Genomic DNA, 19126 nt, shown 5'->3' with positions numbered 1-19126 from the left:
GCATATATAAATAAATTCAAGGAATTAAGTGCATGGCTCAAAAACTGGTGTGTGAGGAATGAGATTTGGTTCACGGAATACTGGCATTAGTACTGGAATAGAAGGGAGGTCTTCGAATGGGACCAGTGCCTTGGCAAACTAAATAACTAGGGCTGCAAAAAACAGGCTTCAAACTAATTTGGATTCGGGGGGGAGGGGGCACTGAAGGGCTCAAAAGGGGGAAATGTAGGTTTACCAACAAAAAGATTAAGGCAGCACTCCAGGCAGCTGTTTGGACAAAAATATCCCAGTGTGGAACATACAGGGACAGTACACAAACAAAAAATGAGCAATAAATAAAGTCCATGGGAGAAAATTGATCATTGCAGAAGGAAATTCTTAGCTGAAAAAAAATTGACACTTTTATTTGGCAATTCTAATTGTTCTTCACTTGAACATACATGTTATTTGAAACAAAATCAATGAAATAAAGGCAAAACTGAAGGTTAATTTAGATGAACATATAGCTATTACAGGTATGGTTACAACAAGATCAAAGCTGGGAACTAAGTATTTTGGAAGTGTGACTTTCAGAAGGGCAGGAAGAAAAGTTTATTAGTCCACAATGGATAAAGTACATTAGCAATAAATGATCCTGAATTGGAAGAAGTACAATTCGTGTGACTGGAAGTAACAAGAGGAAGAAGGGGTAATCTACAAGTACTTATAGGACAGAGAGTAAATCAAGAGATACTGAGGGCATGTAAAACAAGCTGTATATAAATCAAGAGCAACTTTAATCTTCACATAGATTGCAAAACTTAGATTGGCAGAGGGAGCCATGAAGAAGAATTCATGGAGTGTACTCAGGACATTTTCCCAGAACCATATGATGGGGACCCAACCAAGGCTCAGGGCATTTTGGATCCGGTGATTTGTCAGGAGGCAAATTTAACAAATGATCTCGGACCTGATTGAGCAAACCTTAGCAGGACTTATACATTTAATGGTAAGGTCCTAAGGAGTGTTGCTGAACAAAGAGACCTTGGAGTGCAGGTTCATAGCTCCTTGAAAATGGAATCGCAAGTAGATAGGATAGTGAAGAAGGCATTTGGTGTGCTTTCCTTTATTGGTCAGAGTATTGAGTACAGGAGTTGGGAGGTCATGTTGCAGCTGTACAGGACATTGGTTAGGCCATTTTTGGGATATTGCATGCAATTCTGGTCTTCTTCCTATCGGAAGAATGTTGCGAAATGTGAAAGGGTTCAGAAAAGATTTACAAGAATGTTGCCAGGGTTGGAGGATTTGAGCTACAGGGCAAGGTTGAAAGTGGCTGTTGCTGTTTTCCCTGTAGCATCGGAAGCTGAGGGGTGACCTTACAGAGGTTTATAAAATCATGAAGTGCATGGATAGGGCAAATAGACATAGTCCCTTCACGAGAATGGGGGAGTCCAGAACTAGAGGGCATAGGTTTAGGGTGAGAGGGGAAAGATATAGAAGAGACCTAAGGGGCAAATTTTTAATGCAGAGAGTAGCACATGTATGAAATGAGCTGCCAGAGTAAGTAGTGGAGGCTAGCACAACTGCAACGTTTAAAAGGCACCTGGATGGGCAGATGAATAGGAAGGGTTTGGAGGGATGCGAGCCGGTGCTGGCAGGTGGGACTAGATTGGGTTGGGATATCTGGTTGGCATGGCTGAGTTGGACCGAAGGTATGGACCATGCTGTACATCTTATGACTCTATGACCAGATATTCCCATAGGAGATAGTAACCATAAGATGTTAGAATTTGGCATTTGGTTTAAGAAGGAGAAACTTGGGACAAAGCAACTGCGTTCAAATCACATAAGGATAATTACAATGGATAGAGAGCAGAACTAGCTGGAATGGCCTGGGAAAGGAGCTCAACAGCAAAGAGAGTTGAGGAACATTTAAAAGTTCATGACTCATGACAAAGATATATTTCAGTGAGAAAAAAAGGTTCGAGGAAGTGGTTTGCCAAAAATGATTAACAAGGGAAGTCCAGGATATCATCAAATTGAAAGATTAGTAGTAGACCGGACAATTGAGAAAGTTTGAAAAACTGACAAAAGATGACCAAAAAAAAGGGAGAAAATAAAGCTTTGCGTAATCACAAGGCAGATATAAGAGCTCCTTTAAATGCATAAAAAGGAAGAGAGGGGCCAAAGAGAACATGGAAATCGTAGAATCCCTACAGTGTGAAAACAGTATATTTGGCCCAACATGTCCACACCAAGCCTCCGAATGGCAATCCCCGAAGGTCCATTCCCCTACCCAATTATTCTACATTTACCTCTGACTAATGCACCTCACCTACGCATCCCTGAACACTATGGGCCAGTTCACCTGATCTGCACATCTCTGGATGGTGGGAGGAAACCAGTGCATCCAGAGGAAACCCACGCAGACATGGGAGAATGTGCAAACTCCACACAGACAGTCGACCTAGGTTGGAATCGAACCTGGGTCCCTGGCGTTGTGAGGTAGCAGTGCAAACCACTAAGCCACTGTGCCTCCAGCCAGAACGAAACTAGAGAAATAATGGGAATCAGAAAACGGTAAAGAAGTTGAATAAATGCTTTGCATCGGTCTTCGTGGCAGGAGACATTAATATCATTCCAAAATTTCTAAATAATCAAGGGGCAAAAAGGGGAGAAGAAATAAAGACAATAACTATCACTTGAGAAAAAATGCTCGGAAAACTAATGGCACTAAAAACCAATAGATCTGTCCTAATGGGATACATCCTGGGATATCAAAAGTAGCAGCCACAGAGATGGTGATTGCACTGGTAGTAATCTTCAAACATTCTTTATTTTCTGGAAAAGCGTCACAGAGAACTAGAAAAATATGAATGTAACGTCTTGTTAAAGAAAGGAAAAGAACACCTACAGAGAGGCCAATTAAATCAACATTTGTCACTGGGAAAATTTCTATTATAAAGGATGTAAAGCAGAGCATTCAGACATACATAAAATAAACAGGCAGAGTTAGCATGGCTTCATGAAGGGGAAATCATGTCTGAAAAATTTATTAGAATTCTTTCAGGAGGTAACAAGTAGGATAAGTAAAGGGTAGCAGTGGATATAAAGTATTTGGATTTCCAGAAATACTCTTTATTAAGCTATTTAATAAGATAAGAACCCATGACATTGAATGTAGTATACTTCCATGGTTAAAGAATTGGTTACTAATAGAAGAGACACAATTAGGATAAGGAGGACAAACAATTCAGGATGTAAACTTGTAAGAGTGGAATGCCATAGTGATCAGTGCTATGACCATAATTACTTACAAATATATATTAATGTCTTGGGTGAGAAAAGTGAATGCAATATAGCCAAGTTTGCAAATGATAGAAAAATAGGTGGGAAGCGATTTGGTGAATATGACACAAAGAAACTGCAGAGTGATATAGGCAAGTTAACCCAGTAAGCCAAAAACTTGGCAGACTGAATATAATGTGAAAAAATGTGAGGTTTAACAATTTGGCAGAAAGAATAGAGGAGCTGAATACTATTTAAATGGAGAAAGATTGTGAAAACACAGAAGGATTTGACAGTCCATGTGGATAAATCACAAAAGTTTACCATACAAGTTCAGAAGGTAATAGGAAAAGAAAAAGGAATGCGGCTCTTTAAGTCAAAGGAATGGAGTACAAAAATAGGGAGGGCTTGCTAAAAAAAAATGCTTATACAAGAAATTAATTAGCCCACAATTGGAATACTGTGAATTGTTTTAGTTCCCTTACCCAATGAAAGACATGCTGTCATTGGAGGTAGTCCAGAAAGGGTCCACTAGGTTGATCCCAGGTATGGAAGGATTGTCTTATGTAGAGAGATTGAGTAGATGGGATCTGGACTCATTGAAGTTTAAAAGAATGAGATGAGAGCTTGTTAAGACATTCAAGATTCTTAGGGAGCTTGAAAGAATAGATGCAGAAAGATTGTTTCCCCTTGTAAGACAGCCTAAGACCAGACAGCACAAGATCAGAGTAAGCAGTCACCCAGTTAGGACGGAGATGAAGAGGAATTTCTTCTCTCAGAGGATAGTGAATCTATGGAATTCTTTACCACAGAAGGCTGTCAAGACTTGGTGATTGCATATATTCATAGCTGAAACAGTAAGGAAATTGAGGGTTATGAGGATAAAGCAGGAAAGTGGAATGAGGATGATGAGATCAGTCATGATCTCATTGAAGGGTGGAACAGACTTGATGGGATAAGTGTCTTATGTTCTGTGATACAACAGGAAAAGCATTTTTCTTCCCTGAAATGTAACTTGTGTCCTTTGTTCCCATATGCCCTCTTCCTCTTCATTTTATCATTATAATTTTCCCTGTAATTACTCAAGTCAAATCAATTTCTTGCAATATTCATTTCCACAATTCTGCAATAAACCTGTCACTAATCAGGTATTATTTATGTGAATGTGCTGCAATTGTTTCAAACATGTCAATTTTCACAACTAACGAGTTACAGCAATTATATACATAATCTCTATTTATACATAAAAAGTCCTCCACACAAATTTTCTCTGTTTATACAATAGCTGGTTTCTAACCAGTCTACTTGTGAAAAGTAACTTACCTGTTCTGACTACAATAGCTCTGACAGGTTCTCCAGTATAAAAGCGTGTCTGGATTACAGTACTACCACAGAAGAGTGTGTACCGTTTGTGCTTTTCTGGATTGTAGATTTCGTCTTCTTCTAGACCTTTGAAACTCTTATTTGGATTTGGTAAATTGATTTTTGTTACAGGAACACTTTCACCTTTATTAAAAGGAAAAGTAATGATCATCTGTGTGCCATGACCATATTTCACATCAGTAATTGAACAGCAGCAGCCAATGTATTAATGTGCCAAAAAGAAGTTGGGCTGAATGTGCTAAAACTAATTTCAGTCTGAGCTGAATTCAACCCCAAAATGTTATGAACAAATGTAACAGCTAACAGTTTATGGCAAAGCATGAATGTTTCTGAAGGACTTTGCACTCCAACTATAACTGAACTGATATTCATGCAGGACAATTTGTCTTCAAAAGTATAAACTAGAAAAATGGTTATTAAACGCTTGGTCTGAATTGCATTGAAACACGAATCAGTTATTCACCCCGTTGAGCTTGCTCTGATATTCAACAAGGTAACTGTTGATCTGTACCATAACTCTATTTATCAGCCTTTGATTGATAATTCAGTGTCTATATAAAATAAACATTCTGACAAATTTTGTTGTTCGATCAGATGGGATATTGAGAGCCAATAAAGTATCTGTAATTCTGCCACAATAAAAATCTCAAAGAAAAAATATTTGTCTATTGCTAAATTAAGCAGTCATTTAAATCACAATGGCTCTAGGGATTTAAATTTCTCAAGAATACATGCATCACTGTATACTATCTGAAAAACATCTACGATAACTAGTATATTAATAATCAGAAATGAAGTCAGTAAATTAACAGTATCATTGAACAACCGGTTTTCAATATTCTTTCACAGATATGGTGTTACTGGTTAGGCCAGCATTTACTGACAATCCCTAATTGCTCTGTAGATGTTGGTGGTGAGTCACCTTTTTGAACTGCTGCAGAACTATATGGTACAGGTACACCCACAATGCTATTAGGAAGGGAGTTCCAGGAATTCTGATCTAATCACAGTTAGGGAATGGCAATTTGGTTCCAAGACAAGTGGCTTGATAAGGAACCTGCAGCTGGTAATATTCCCATATATCAACTTCCCTTGTCCTTCCAGCTGGTATTTTATTTAATACTTCATTACAATTATTTAAAACCCTGTTTCCATTGTATTTTAGGCATATAAAAATGCAGGTTCTGAAAATCTTCTAAGACGGACTTGACCAATGACAGAAACTAAAACCTTTCAATCAACCACTTCTTCAAATATGTTGCCAATTACTGTAAATCTTCCCCACAATGTTAGGTGCCATTGCCTCCCTGTCCAACACCATCACCAATCCTCTGTACAAAGCCATTAGTGATAAACTGTGCTGTATCTTTGTCTTTCTCCTCTGCTTGAACCATTTCCTTGGTTTTAGAGCTTGTGTCAATGTGAAAGATATTACAGGTTATTCTGCTACAATACGCGTTTCATTAACGCAAATTCGCTGGTAATTTGACGGATGAAGTGGGGACAGTTTCTAAAGCGTGAACTTTTAAAATGTGTATTGGCTGTGCGCAAATTCATTGCCAACACTTTAAACACTATTTCTGAAGCGCGATTTTACTTTACATGCAGGGTTGTACAACAACGCAATCATCAAATTATAGAAGAACTATCTGTGTTAGAGTTCAATTTCATTACTCCTATTAAGAATAAGGAAAAGCTGAATGATATCTTCCTTCAGAATTTAATGGAATGCAGCCATTATTTTCAGAATTAACCACAGTTTAATTCCACGCATTGCATAATTAATTACCTGTCAACATGCTTTCATTGACAATGCAAGTGCCATTAAGCAGTACTGAATCACAAGGCATTATTGTCCCATTCGTTGGAATGACCATAATGTCACCAGGCACAAGATCTGTAGACAAAGTTTCTTCTATTTCTGAAAGATTTAATAAACCAGGGAATTTTATTCCTATTGTATGTACAACAGTAAAATACAAATTACTTACTTTAAATTTTATGCACAAATCCAATTAAACTAGATGAATTAACATGCATTCTACAGAAGCTTTTTAATTCCTTCTGTTCCACAATTTCCCAATTCATCTTTGCTGCTTAGGATATAGGAGTAGAATTAGGATATTGGTCCATTGAGTCTGCTCCACCTTTTGATCATGGCTGATATGTTTCTCAATCCCATTTTCCTGTCTACTCCCAGTAACCTTTTATTCCTTTACTTATCAAGAACCTATCTGTGTCTTAAACACACTCAATGATTTGGCCTCCACGGCATTTTGTGGCAATGGGTTCTACAAATTCACTACCCTCTAGCTGAAGAAATTCCTCCTCATCTCAGTTCTATTGGTCATCCTTCATTCTAAAGTAGTGTTCTTAGAACCTAGTCTCTTCTACGAGTAGAAGCATCTTCTCAATATCCACTATATCCAAGCCTCTCAGTATTCTCTAAGTACCAATGAGATTCTTCCTCATCCTTCTAAACGCCATTGAATACAGATCTAGAGTCCTCAACTGTTTCCTCATATGACAAGCTCTTCATTCCCAGGATCATTCTTGTAAGACTCTTGTGGACCCTCTCCAATGCCAGGAGATCCTTTCTTAGATACAGGCCCAAAACTGCACATAATATTCCAAACGAAATCTGTCCAGAGCCTTATGCAGCCTCAGCTGTACACTTTTGCTTTTGAACTCGAGTCCTCTTGAAATGAATGCTAACAGAACCCACATATTAACCTCAAGAGAATCCTGAACTAGGACCCCCCACGTTCCTTTGTGCCTCAGATTTTTGAAGCCTATCCCCATTTAGAAAATAGTCTACACCTCTATTATTTTTTATCAAAGTGTATAACCTCTCACTTACTCACATTTAATTCCATCTGCCACGTTTTGCCAATTTCCTAGCCTGTCCAAGTCCTTCTGCAGCCTCCCTACTTCCTCAACACTACCTGCCCCTCCACCTATCTTTATATCATCTGCAAACTTAGCAACAATTCTCTCAGTTCCTTTGTTTACATTGGTAATGGTGATATGAGCAATAGGGTACTTCTGCATTTTATTTCATATGGTGTAGATATTTTGCAGCATATGCAACTTAAAAGCTGTGATTAATATGGCTAGGAAAAATGCAGACTTCTGTGGAATTGGTGACCATTAGATTCTAATTGGTTTACATAACAGATGTCAATGACAAAAATAAACGAGGAAACATCTGTCCAAACTAGATTTACTTGCTCATTGCATTTTATCAGTAAATAATTGTGTCAAAAACTCATTTAGTGGTTGAGGTGGATTACTTCAAAGATTAATTGTTGCAGATTGACCATGGTATGAAGAAAATTAATACTGCATCTACCATCACGATACTGGAAAGCCATGTATCTGCTGCTATCACAGGATCTAACTGAATTGATTTGAACCTTGGGGAAAAAACACTATCACTTGCCACCACATGTGAATCGCAAGTTAGTAAAGCTGACATCATCATTATGAGCCTCTAATCTCAAAGTATCTTTGCATTGTTCACAATTACATATAGTCTTAATTGATAATGCAGGTGGATATCACAGGCACAGTTGCTTCAAACATAGACTCCCAACTGACAATGACCTAAAACACACTCAAACTACCATCATTCAATGGTTAGCATTTACCTAACTGCCAATCAGATGGACAAAAAACATGTTTTACCTAATATATTACAAATCCAAGCTGAAAACAGTCTATGAAATAAGGCTTTGTAAGACGTTAAGTGTGCCATCATCAAGAAGAGAAAACAGAAGTTAGAGTTCAAACAGGAGACAAAGCATGAAAGTTAACCATAAGCTTCAGGTTAGTGTTCCATTGTGAAGGTGACTGCTGACCATTGCCCTTTGTTGAGTGTTGCATCATATTGAGTTTATTGTTGTCGACTTAATAAAGTCCATGAAACTTGTGAACACTCAGATATGTGCCATGGTTTTGTAGCAAGAGCTTCAAGTTGCTTTTGGATTAACTCTCCCAATTTAGTCTGTAATTGTAATTTACTCAAGTTTAACAATGATGTTAAAACAAACCCTAAATCTTATATAACCAATATAAGTTGACTAGGTTAATTATTATATTTGGAAATGCTAATCCATACAGGACACAGAATGGTATTATTTAGATCATACAGCACTGTCTGGTAAGAGAAGCCACATTTTGTTATGGACATGAGGGAAAACCATTAGGTTTTTTCCCAGCATTCACAAAGGAGGCATTCAACCACAGTCGACCACTTTAAATTAAAAATATCTAAAAGGACAATTTCCCACTAAAGCACCTCTGATTAATCCTAGCAACTGGACTTGACCCACAATTTCAGACACTGAAGGATATATATGTAATAAATATTTCAAACTTATTTCCTCAGTTTCAAACAGGAGTGTGAGCTGTAAAGATCTTTTATTCCCAAAATATAAACTCAGGTATTTTAAATTCTTATGTTAATTAAAGCAATCCTCTTTCAAGGGTTTTAAAAACTCACTTACCATTATTTGCTCTACACACTGAAACTCTGATAATGCTGTGAGCTGCGACCATGTCATGCAACATTACATATTGCTAGAAAACAAATCAAAACAATTAAAATTCAACCAATTGTAGTTACAATTGTATCTGCAAACACAACAAAACTCTCAGTTGCTGGGCTTAATTCATCCAACCCAGAAGAAGCAGGCTGGCATGATGGCACAGTGGTTAGCACTGCTGCCTCACAGCACCAGGGTCCCAGGTTCAATTCCAGCCTCTTGTGACTGTCTGTGTGGAGTTTGCACATTCTCCTCGTGTCTGGGGGTTTCCTCCGGATGTTCCGGTTTCTTCCCACAGTCCAAAGATGTGCAGGCTAGGTGAATTGGCCACGTTAAACTACCCATAGTGTTAGGTACATTAGTCAGAGGAAAATGCATCTGGTTGGGTTACTTTTTGGAGGGTCGGTGTGGACTGGTAGGACCGAAGGGCCTGTTTCCACACTGTAAGTAATCTAATCTAATCTAAAAAGCATTGTCCATCATTATCTAGCAAATCCTAGTTCACTTTACACCACCCGGTGGTCACCCGACATAATTAGTGTCAAACAATACTAGAATGACACGAGGAAAACCCCAGAGGATGGAGAACTTTGGAATTCAGGAGTTTAAAGTCACCTGTTCTTTCTGAATATGCTACAATTACCATACTTTGGGTAGTCAACTAAGTCTAAGGTGCTGATATTGGAACCAGAAAAGTGTAGCATTTCCAATCGCTTATTACTGCCTCCCTCCCACCTACCCATGTTCATCCCTGGGCACATCACTACAGCATCTTGACTACCTCCTTCAAAACATCTGTACAGGAAGGAGTGAATTTACTCTTCATCACAATCTGGAGTCCTGTCTTTTGAAACGCCCAACCCTTCTTGAAGTCTCATCTTAGCTCTTCATCCCAGACTCACTACCGTTTCTCCCACTGTGCATGCCTTAGGCTTCATAAAGCTACTCAATTGCACAGATCACTTCTCCACTCAGAGCTATTTCTCTCCTGCACTTGCCACTCTTAGACTCACTGGTGAGAAATGTCTCTGTTTGGAAGAATATCTCTTTGCAGAATCTTCCACTTGTGCTTCTGGATTTGGAATCCAAGTCACAGGCCAAAGAGTTCCCCTTCGTGGGTCACACTATGCTTCCTGACCTGTCTGTTGGATTAGCCTGCTGAAGACCATGTAGCACAAAACAGAACATACAGTGTTACAGCCCAGTATAGGCCCTTCGGCCCTCGATTTTGCATGACTTGTGAAATGAATCTGATGCCCATCCAGGCTATACTGTTCCATTGTTATCCAAATGTATGTCCAATGCCCATTTAAATCCCCTTAACATCGGCGCGTCTACTACTGTTGCAGGAAGGCCGTTCCACACTCCCTACCCCCTCTGAGTAAAGAAACAACCCCTCATATCTGTCCTAAATCTATTAGCCCTCAATTTAAACCTACGTCCCCTCGTGTTAGCCTTCACTATATGAGGAAAAAGGCTCTCAGTGTCCAACCTATGTAACCCTCTGATTATATTATACATCTTGATTGAGTCACCTCTCAACCTTCTCTCCAACGAAAACAGCCTCAAGTCCCTCAACCTTTCTTCGTAAGACCTTCCTTCCATAGCAGGCAACATCCTAGTAAATTTCCTCTGAACCCTATCTAAAGCTTCCACATCCTTCCCATAATGTGGTGACCAGAACTGCACGCAATACTCCAATACATTGTCCTGCAGTTAAAATAAAATTGTGTTTCAGGTAGCATATAAATTTTAATATCAGTCTAAAATGTACAATTCCTTTGATCACTTAAAATATAAACGGTTACCCATTAGATATGATTTGGGAAATACTTTGTGTTAGAATAACTGACTTTGAAATGTCTTGCTTAGAGTCATAGAGTCACAAAGATGTACAGCATGGAAACAGACCCTTTGGTCCAACCCGTCCATGCCAACCAGATATCCCAACCCAATCTAGTCCCACCTGCCAGCACCAGGCCCATATCCCTCCAAACCCTTCCTATTCATATACCCATCCAAATGCCTCTTAAATGTTGCAATTGTACCAGCCTCCACCACATCCTCTGGCAGCTCATTCCATACACGTCACCCTCTGTGTGAAAAAGTTGCCCCGTAGGTCTCTTTTATATCTTTTCCCTCTCACCCTATACCTATGCCCTCTAGTTCTGGACTCCCCGACTCCAGGGAAAAGACTTTGCCAACTTACCCTATCCATGTCCCTCATAATTTTGTAAACCTCTACAAGGTCACCCCTCAGCCTCCGACACTTCAGAGAAAACAGCCCCAGCATGTTCAGCCTCTCCCTATAGCTCAAATCCTCCAATCCTGGTAACATCCTTGTAAATCTTTTCTGAATCCTTTCAAGTTTCCCAACATCTTTCCGATAGGAAGGAAACTAGAATTGCATGCAATATTCCAACAGTGGCCTAACCAACGTCCTGTACAGCAGCAGCATGACCTCCCAACTCCTGTACTCAATACTCTGACCAAGAAAGGAAAGCATACCAAACGCCTTCTTCACTATCCTATCTACCTGTGACTCCACTTTTAAGGAGCTGTGAACCTGCACTCCAAGGTCTCTTTGTTCAGCAATACTCCTTAGGACCTTACCATTAAGTGTATAATTCCTGCTAAGACTTGCTTTCCCAAAATGCAGCACATCGCATTTATCTGAATTAAACTCCATCTGCCACTTCTCAGCCCATTGGCCAATCTGGTCCAGATCCTGTTGTAATCTGAGGTAACCCTCTTCGCTGTCCATTACACCTCCAATTTTGGGGTCATCTTACTAACTGTACCTCTTATGCTCGTATCCAAATCATTTACGTAAATGACAAAAAGTAGAGGACCCAGCACCGATCCTTGTGGCACTCCACTGGTCACAGGCCTCCAGTCTGAAAAACAATTCTCCACCTCCACCCTCTGTTTTCTACCTTTGAGCCAGTTTTGTATCCAAATGGCTCGTTCCCCGTGTTCCATGAGATATAACCTTGCTAATCAGTGTCCCATGGGGAACCTTGCTGAATGCCTTACCGAAGTCCATATAGATCACATGCTTCCTTACTTTAAAAATAATTAATGACAGTCTATCACGGTTATTTGTGAATCTTACCTTTCTGATGGTATGCAGAGAGGTCACTATTGATACAAGTGACATTATAACAATTGCCACGCCATAATAATAATAACCATTAAAAGCCCAAAGAATAATACTGAAGAGTTGAAATATGTAGAAAGGATTAAGCACCTGAAAATAGAAATACAAATTACACACTATTAACTACATATCCACCAAAAGTATACCTAGGTACTGTTAAAGTATCTATTCGAGATGGCTCAGGGAATCCCTGATGGACTCTATGTGTAAGCCTCTCTTGATTCATCCTGGAGATCGCATCCTATGGTAGTCTGGAATATAAAACTCTTTCAGACAGTTTAGTTTAAATTATTACCATTATTTACCAATGGCATCAATGTTACACTTTAACAAAGATACCTACAAGCCAGGCTTGAGCGAAGGTTCTAAAACCATTAGCAGAGTAGCAGCGTCAGGTCTCTCAGCTACTCCCCTTATTGCTGCAAACAAACTGTCTTTATACAGAATTTGGTATTAAAATTACAAAAACGCAACACGTCCTTAATCAGATAAGCAGCAATAAAATCGCAGAAGCTTGCAGAGGAAGAGAAACTCATTGACAGGTCTGTGTACGCTTGACTAATTAAGCTACATGCACATCAAAGTGGGAACCCTTGATCAAGCCAGTCCAAATGGTCAATTGCTTTGGCTGGTACATCATAACGAAAGACTAGTCTAAACTAGTCATGAGGTAACCTCGCTCAGCTAACATGCCCAGTATCATTGTCCTACAAATGGCTTTTTCTTTTAAAATCATAGATTCCCAGAATGCAAATTAAATTCATAATATTCCCAGAACTCGAGCTCCAAAGACCAACACACAAACATCTAATCCATGACAAATCAATGTTCACTCAAATCAGACCATAAAGAGTTAACCTTTCCACCAGCTTCCAACCTGTCTCTCTCTCTCTCTCTCTCACTTTGTGTCCCTTGAAACTTTTGGTCAGTGAATATAATTTACAGAAGAATATTTCTCTCTCTCGTTCACACATGAACATCTTCCAATTTTCTTGCTATGTCCATTTTAGCCGTTGTAGTTTCCTAGCTTGGACGGGTAATGAGATATTCACCTTCTAGAACAGTCAAGATTAGGGAGCTGAGCTTCATAAATTCAAATCTGCTCAGTGTGGTATACATGAAAATCTATCAAGTTTGTTCTATTACGTACATATTCCATTCGGTTTATTAAATTACAAGTTCTTTTCCTAATGAATATGAGTTTAATTAAGAGTCTTCGATCTTAACCAGAAATTCAGTTATGCATCATGCAACTTTGAAATATGGCAATCTTCCAGCCTCCGGCATGAGAAGGAAGTACTGCCACACATTCCACAAGTGAACAAATGTAATCACCTTTTTTATACTGTCAATGGATCGGTAAGAACAAATGACACCGCCCCCCTCAACCCACCGTGGTCAAGCACTTTCCCGCATATCCTGTAGCAAACGTGTCATATGTAAGGCTACAAGCTTTCTCAGTATTTCATAGCTGTAAATTTAACAAGCCTCAACTCTACCTAAATATATCAACTTAAAAACAACCTCAATCAAATTTTTTCAATTCCAAACAACTAAACTCGGGGGAATAATTTTTAATCAAATCATTGGAAATTGACAAGAGTTTCATATGTTAAAATGTTCCAAGCACTTTATAGGATAAAGTACTTTTAAGAAGTTATTAATTGTGTAAGTTTTGAAAATATAAACATTTCTATAAGCATATATCTATCTGATACACACATCATTTAAATCTCCAAAATTAGCAGGCAAAAGGAATAAACTGCCTCAGGCGTGGCAATAAATTTTTTAAAAATTGCAGGCTTGGAGTTCAAAATTTTAGTTTCCAGAGGAATTTTTTTTAGCCAGTGAAAATCAAACAAGACTGTTCTGGACCTAATATTTCGAAATGAGCCCAAGCAGATGGTTGGCACATTGTTAGGGATAGTTACCATAATTAGCTATAGGATGGCTACGGAAAAAGACTAGGATAGGACAGGAATAAAAAGTTCTAAACTGAGGTAGGATAATTTTACTAAGACAAAAGACATTTGACCCAAGTGGAGCAGAAGCAGCTAGTTGCAAATAAAACTGTGTTGGAGTAGCAGGAAGTATTCAAGAAGGAAACAGTGCAAATAAGGGACAAATAATACTCCTATCGAGACAAATGATGGGACCAAGATCAGAGAACCCTGAATATCAAGGAAAGTTTAGATTAAGAAAAGAAGTGAAGTTTATTGCCGATACCAAGGGCTCAATAATGATCTCCTTGAGGAGTACAAAAATTGTAGGGAGTAATCTCAATTGAGAAATTAAGAAAGCAAAGCGAATGCACAAGAAAGCGTTGGGTAGAATAGGGGAAATCCAAAGAGTTTTTTTTAAATAAAGAGCAAGAGACTAATTAAGGGAAAAAATGTTCCATTAGAGATTACAGAGGTAATTTGTGTGTGGACTTAGAAGATGCACAGTACTCAATGCATACCTAGCATCTGTCTTCACAATGAAAATTATGATGTAGGTATACACATCAGGGTGGAGGACTGAAATATTAGAAGAAATTAATATTGAGAGAGGAGGGACTTGAGGATTTAGCAGCCATAAAGTGGATAAATCTGCAAACCCAAATTAGATCTATCCCAGGGCAGTAATGTTCAAATCTTGTCTATCCACAGTTGAGGTGTCAGTAGACTGGAGGACTGCTAACATTGTTTCATTATTTTAAAAAGGAGAAAGGGATATACCAGGACATTGCAGGCCAGCTGGTCTAATCTCAGTGGTAGGAAGTCATTAGAAAGAATTCTGAGGGACAAAATATATCAGCACTTGAAGAGGCATGGATTAACCAGGGATAGACAGGCATGAATTTGTTGAAGGTAGTGTTCTTTTAGACAAATTTGATCAAATGTTTTGAAGAAGGAACCAGGACATTGACAAGTGATTTGATATGTTATGCATGAAGTTCTTCTGATAAGCCCTCACATCAGGGTGATCAAGAAAGTAAGAGTCCATGAGGTCTAAGGCAAAGCAAATGCTGAATCCAAAATTGTCTAAGAGGCAAGAAACAGAGGACAATATTTAAGGGATGACACTGTGACTGGAAATCTGTTTCCAAGGAATTCCACATAGCTCAATGCCTGCACCCTTGCCATTTGTGGTTTACATCAACAATTTGAACTTAAACATAGCGGTTATGATTTAGAAATTCACAGATGACATGAAAATTGATCAGGCAGTAAATAGTGAGAACAGAATGTATAAACAGAATGTCGAATATTGATGGACAGCTCTGGCAAGGCAAGGGATTAATACAATAAATGGTAGGTCCCTGGAAAGTACTGAAGACATGCTAGTGTGTGTATATCCAGAGATTCCTGAAGGTATCTGGGAAAGTAGATAAAAGTGGTTTAGATGACATTTGGGATATCATACATGAGTTGAGGTATTGGAGTAAAAGAGCCAGGAGGCTATGCTGGAGCTGTATGAAATGCTGGTTAGGCGACAATTGAAATACTGCATGCAGTTCTGGTCACCACATTCTACAAAGGACAGGACTGCACTTAAGAGTGTACAAAGTACATTTACCAGAATGCTACCTGTGCTGGAGGATGAGAGATATGAGGGAAGACTGGTTAGGCTGGACTGTTTACCTTGAATGTTGAGAGGGGACCTTAATCTATACACCTAACAGAAGCATAGATACAATGGATCGGAAAGCACATTTTCCAGTAATAGAGGTATCAATAACTGGGGCATTAGCTTTTTACCTCTTACCTTAAATCTAAGAGAAGTGCTGAGAGCTTTTTCTCCACTCAGAGAATGGTGGGAATCTAGACTCTCATTACATTTAAACAGCATTTCGATATTCACTTGTGTTGCCATTGCCCTCAGGGATATGAGATTATCTGGATAATCGATTTGTGTAGCCAAGTCTCTGTTGACTGACATTGACACGATGGGCCAAATGGTCCTATTCTGTACTGTCAACATCTAAGAGTCTACGAATCGGTGTGTTTCAGCTGAGTAACTTGCTATAGATGAATATTGACAAATCTATGCTTAATCTTCTAGCAGAATTTTATCTTCAAGTCAAAGAAGTTCAGAAACTTCCAGTGGCTTCTAGTTCGAATTCTAATTTAAAATTTGTTAAATTAAAATATTGATAGTTTAACCTTTTTAAGTTTTGTAAAGTTAAAGTTTTATCAAGGATGAAGCCAGCAAATAGTTTGCATCAGCCTTCACAGTAGAACACATTAACAGTGTTCAAAAAATACTATATAATGAAGGGGCTATAATCAAAATATTATATTATCACATATGTAGAAATGAAGAGAAGGGTCAAAGTGAGTATAGACCCTTTAGAGAATGACATCAGGGAAATAATAATGAGGAACCAGGAAACGTTGATAGAGCTGAATAAATATTTTGCATCAGCATTTATGGTAGAAGATACTGATAGCATTCCAAAAAATACTAGAGAATAATACAGAGAAGGTTCACCAGATTGATTCTGGGTATGCAGGGATTTATTTATAAGGGTTGAGTAGCTCAAACTTTTATTTCTTGGAATATAGAAGAATGAGATGAGACCTTATTAAAACATGCAAGATTCTTTGACAGGGTAAATGGAAAGAGATTCTTTCTACATGATCTCAGAGTAGGATATCACCCATTTACAACAAAGATGAAAAGAACTTTTTTTTCCCCCCTATCTGAATAGTTAATCTGTGGAATTCTTTAACACAGACAGTTGTCTAGGATGAATTATTAAATATATTCATGACAAACTCACATTTTTATTTAGTAAAGGAATCAAAGTTTATGGGGATAAGGTAGGAAAGTGAAGTTGAGGATTATCAAATCAACCACGACCTCATTGAACTAGATTCAAATTGCTGAATAGCCTACATCTGCTCCTACATTTAATAATTAGTTTATTGTGCACTGTAAGCTATCCAATGCTTCCAGATAAAGCAACAAACTTAGAAAAGGCCAAGTAAAGTTTTCGAGGAGATGAAAGATCAGGTTTACAGCCCTTAATTACTGGAAAACCTGGTTTTGAAAGGCTTGAGGCCCTATGATTATAGCTGCCTAATAATCTATTCTGCACTTAATTTTAGATTCATATGTATGGAAAGGCTCTTCAGTCCATCAAGTCTGTACTACAAAATATATCGCTACCTACATTAGTCCCATGTTTCCACACTAGCATTGAATGTTGTAACACATCAAGTGCTCACCCAAGTGCTTTTTAAAGGTTGCGAGGTTTCCTACCTCAGCTACCTTCCATGTAGTGCATTTCAATTACTCACTCTGGGTGAAAATGTTCTTCTTCAAATCCCCTCTACATCTCCTGCTTAAAATCATGCCCCACTTGTTCATCTAAGGGGAACAGCTGGTTTCTATTCATCCTGTCTATATCCCTCATAATCTTATAAACCTCTATCAATTCTCACTCAACGTTTTCTGCTCCACCATTACAGCCACATCCTGGTGAAGCCTCTATGGGGTTACTTCAGCGGTAATGAGAGGAAAGCATGATGCTGAAGAGACTTGCTTGCAACAGTTGTCTGAGTTGGGGTAAGCATTTCTTACACTATGTCTTTGTTTGGGAAGTCTGACCCACTTGACACTGGTGAGTCTCCTTTGCACCCCCTTCTATGAAATCACATCCTTCCTCTAGTGTGGTAACCAGAACAGCAGAGTACTCCAGCATGACCTAATTTAAGTTCTATACAGCTTCAACATGACTACCCTGCTCTTATAATCGATGCTACAACTAATAAAGGCAAGTGTCCCACATACCTTCTTAACTGTAGCCATCTGGACCTCAGTATATAAATTCCCTGATTAGGATTATTAATTCGGTCTAATCTGATTTGAAGATGCCGGTGTTGGACTGGGGTGTACAAAGTTAAAAATCACACAACACCAAGTTATAGTCCAACAGGTTTAATTGGAAGCCTTTGTTTGGGAAACTTGACATGTTCAACCCTGCCGGGAGAAAGTGAGGACTGTAGATCAGAGCTGAAAATGTGTTGCTGGAAAAGCGCAGCAGGTCAGGCAGCATCCAAGGAGCAGGAGAATCGACGTTTCGGGCATGAGCCCTTCTTCAGGAATCAACCCTGCCGTCAAGGATTGCACCCAGTATGTGAAATGAATGCATTACTTTTTCTGGGCAAGCAACATTTGCAGATGAAAAGCAATAAATAATTGTCCAGATAGCCTGTGTAGCCTTAGCTTTTTTCTGTCAGTGGGAGCCTAACTTAATCCAAGGCACCAGAAATTAAAACCTTCCAAGAAGTGATGGACATAGTTAAGGAATATTAAGATCCCAAGCCTCCAATAATTCTGAGATGCTATTATTTTTACTTGGCAATTCAAAAATCAGAGGAATCTGTATTCGGATTTTTTGTCTGGGTTAAATGACCGGCAGAAGCATATGACTTTGGCTTAAAACCTAATAAGATACTTAGAGATCATTTGATATGTGGGATTAATGATGCAACTATGCAAAAGTGCCTACTAGTTGAAACCCAATTGGACTTCAAGCAGATGCTACAACTGGCATTACCATTGGAAATGTGGCAGGGAGAGCATATGAGTTGCAGGGTATTCCGATGGAAGCGGACACCCTCGCCAGTCTGACTGATCACTCACTGAATGAAAGCAATTGCATAGCTTCGCTCAGGACATATCCTGATCAGAGGAACTCTAGGTCGGCCAACAGCAAAACCCCAAAAAAAAGCCAAGCCTTGACCAAACAGTTAATATTTTCTTCAGGATCCTGACT

The 19126-nt window shown here is 38.8% G+C and overlaps 1 protein-coding gene across 1 annotated transcript in view; it reads right to left on the bottom strand.

Moving 5' to 3' along the window:
- The window catches only part of atp13a3 (ATPase 13A3), a 174968-nt gene that overhangs the window by 84018 nt on the left and 71824 nt on the right, over positions 1 to 19126 (bottom strand). Inside the window, exons 8-11 of the mRNA XM_060834125.1 lie at positions 12313 to 12447; positions 9159 to 9231; positions 6440 to 6571; positions 4591 to 4773 (exon numbers count right to left, since the gene is read on the bottom strand). Coding sequence (XP_060690108.1) covers positions 4591 to 4773; positions 6440 to 6571; positions 9159 to 9231; positions 12313 to 12447 — 523 coding nt within the window. The remainder of the gene's footprint in view (positions 1 to 4590; positions 4774 to 6439; positions 6572 to 9158; positions 9232 to 12312; positions 12448 to 19126) is intronic.

The sequence above is a fragment of the Hemiscyllium ocellatum genome, chromosome 13, assembly GCF_020745735.1.
Source record: "Hemiscyllium ocellatum isolate sHemOce1 chromosome 13, sHemOce1.pat.X.cur, whole genome shotgun sequence".
Taxonomy (NCBI): Eukaryota; Metazoa; Chordata; class Chondrichthyes; order Orectolobiformes; family Hemiscylliidae; genus Hemiscyllium; species Hemiscyllium ocellatum.
Note: the sequence above shows the minus strand (reverse complement) of the source record. Positions and strands in the feature narration are given on the sequence as shown.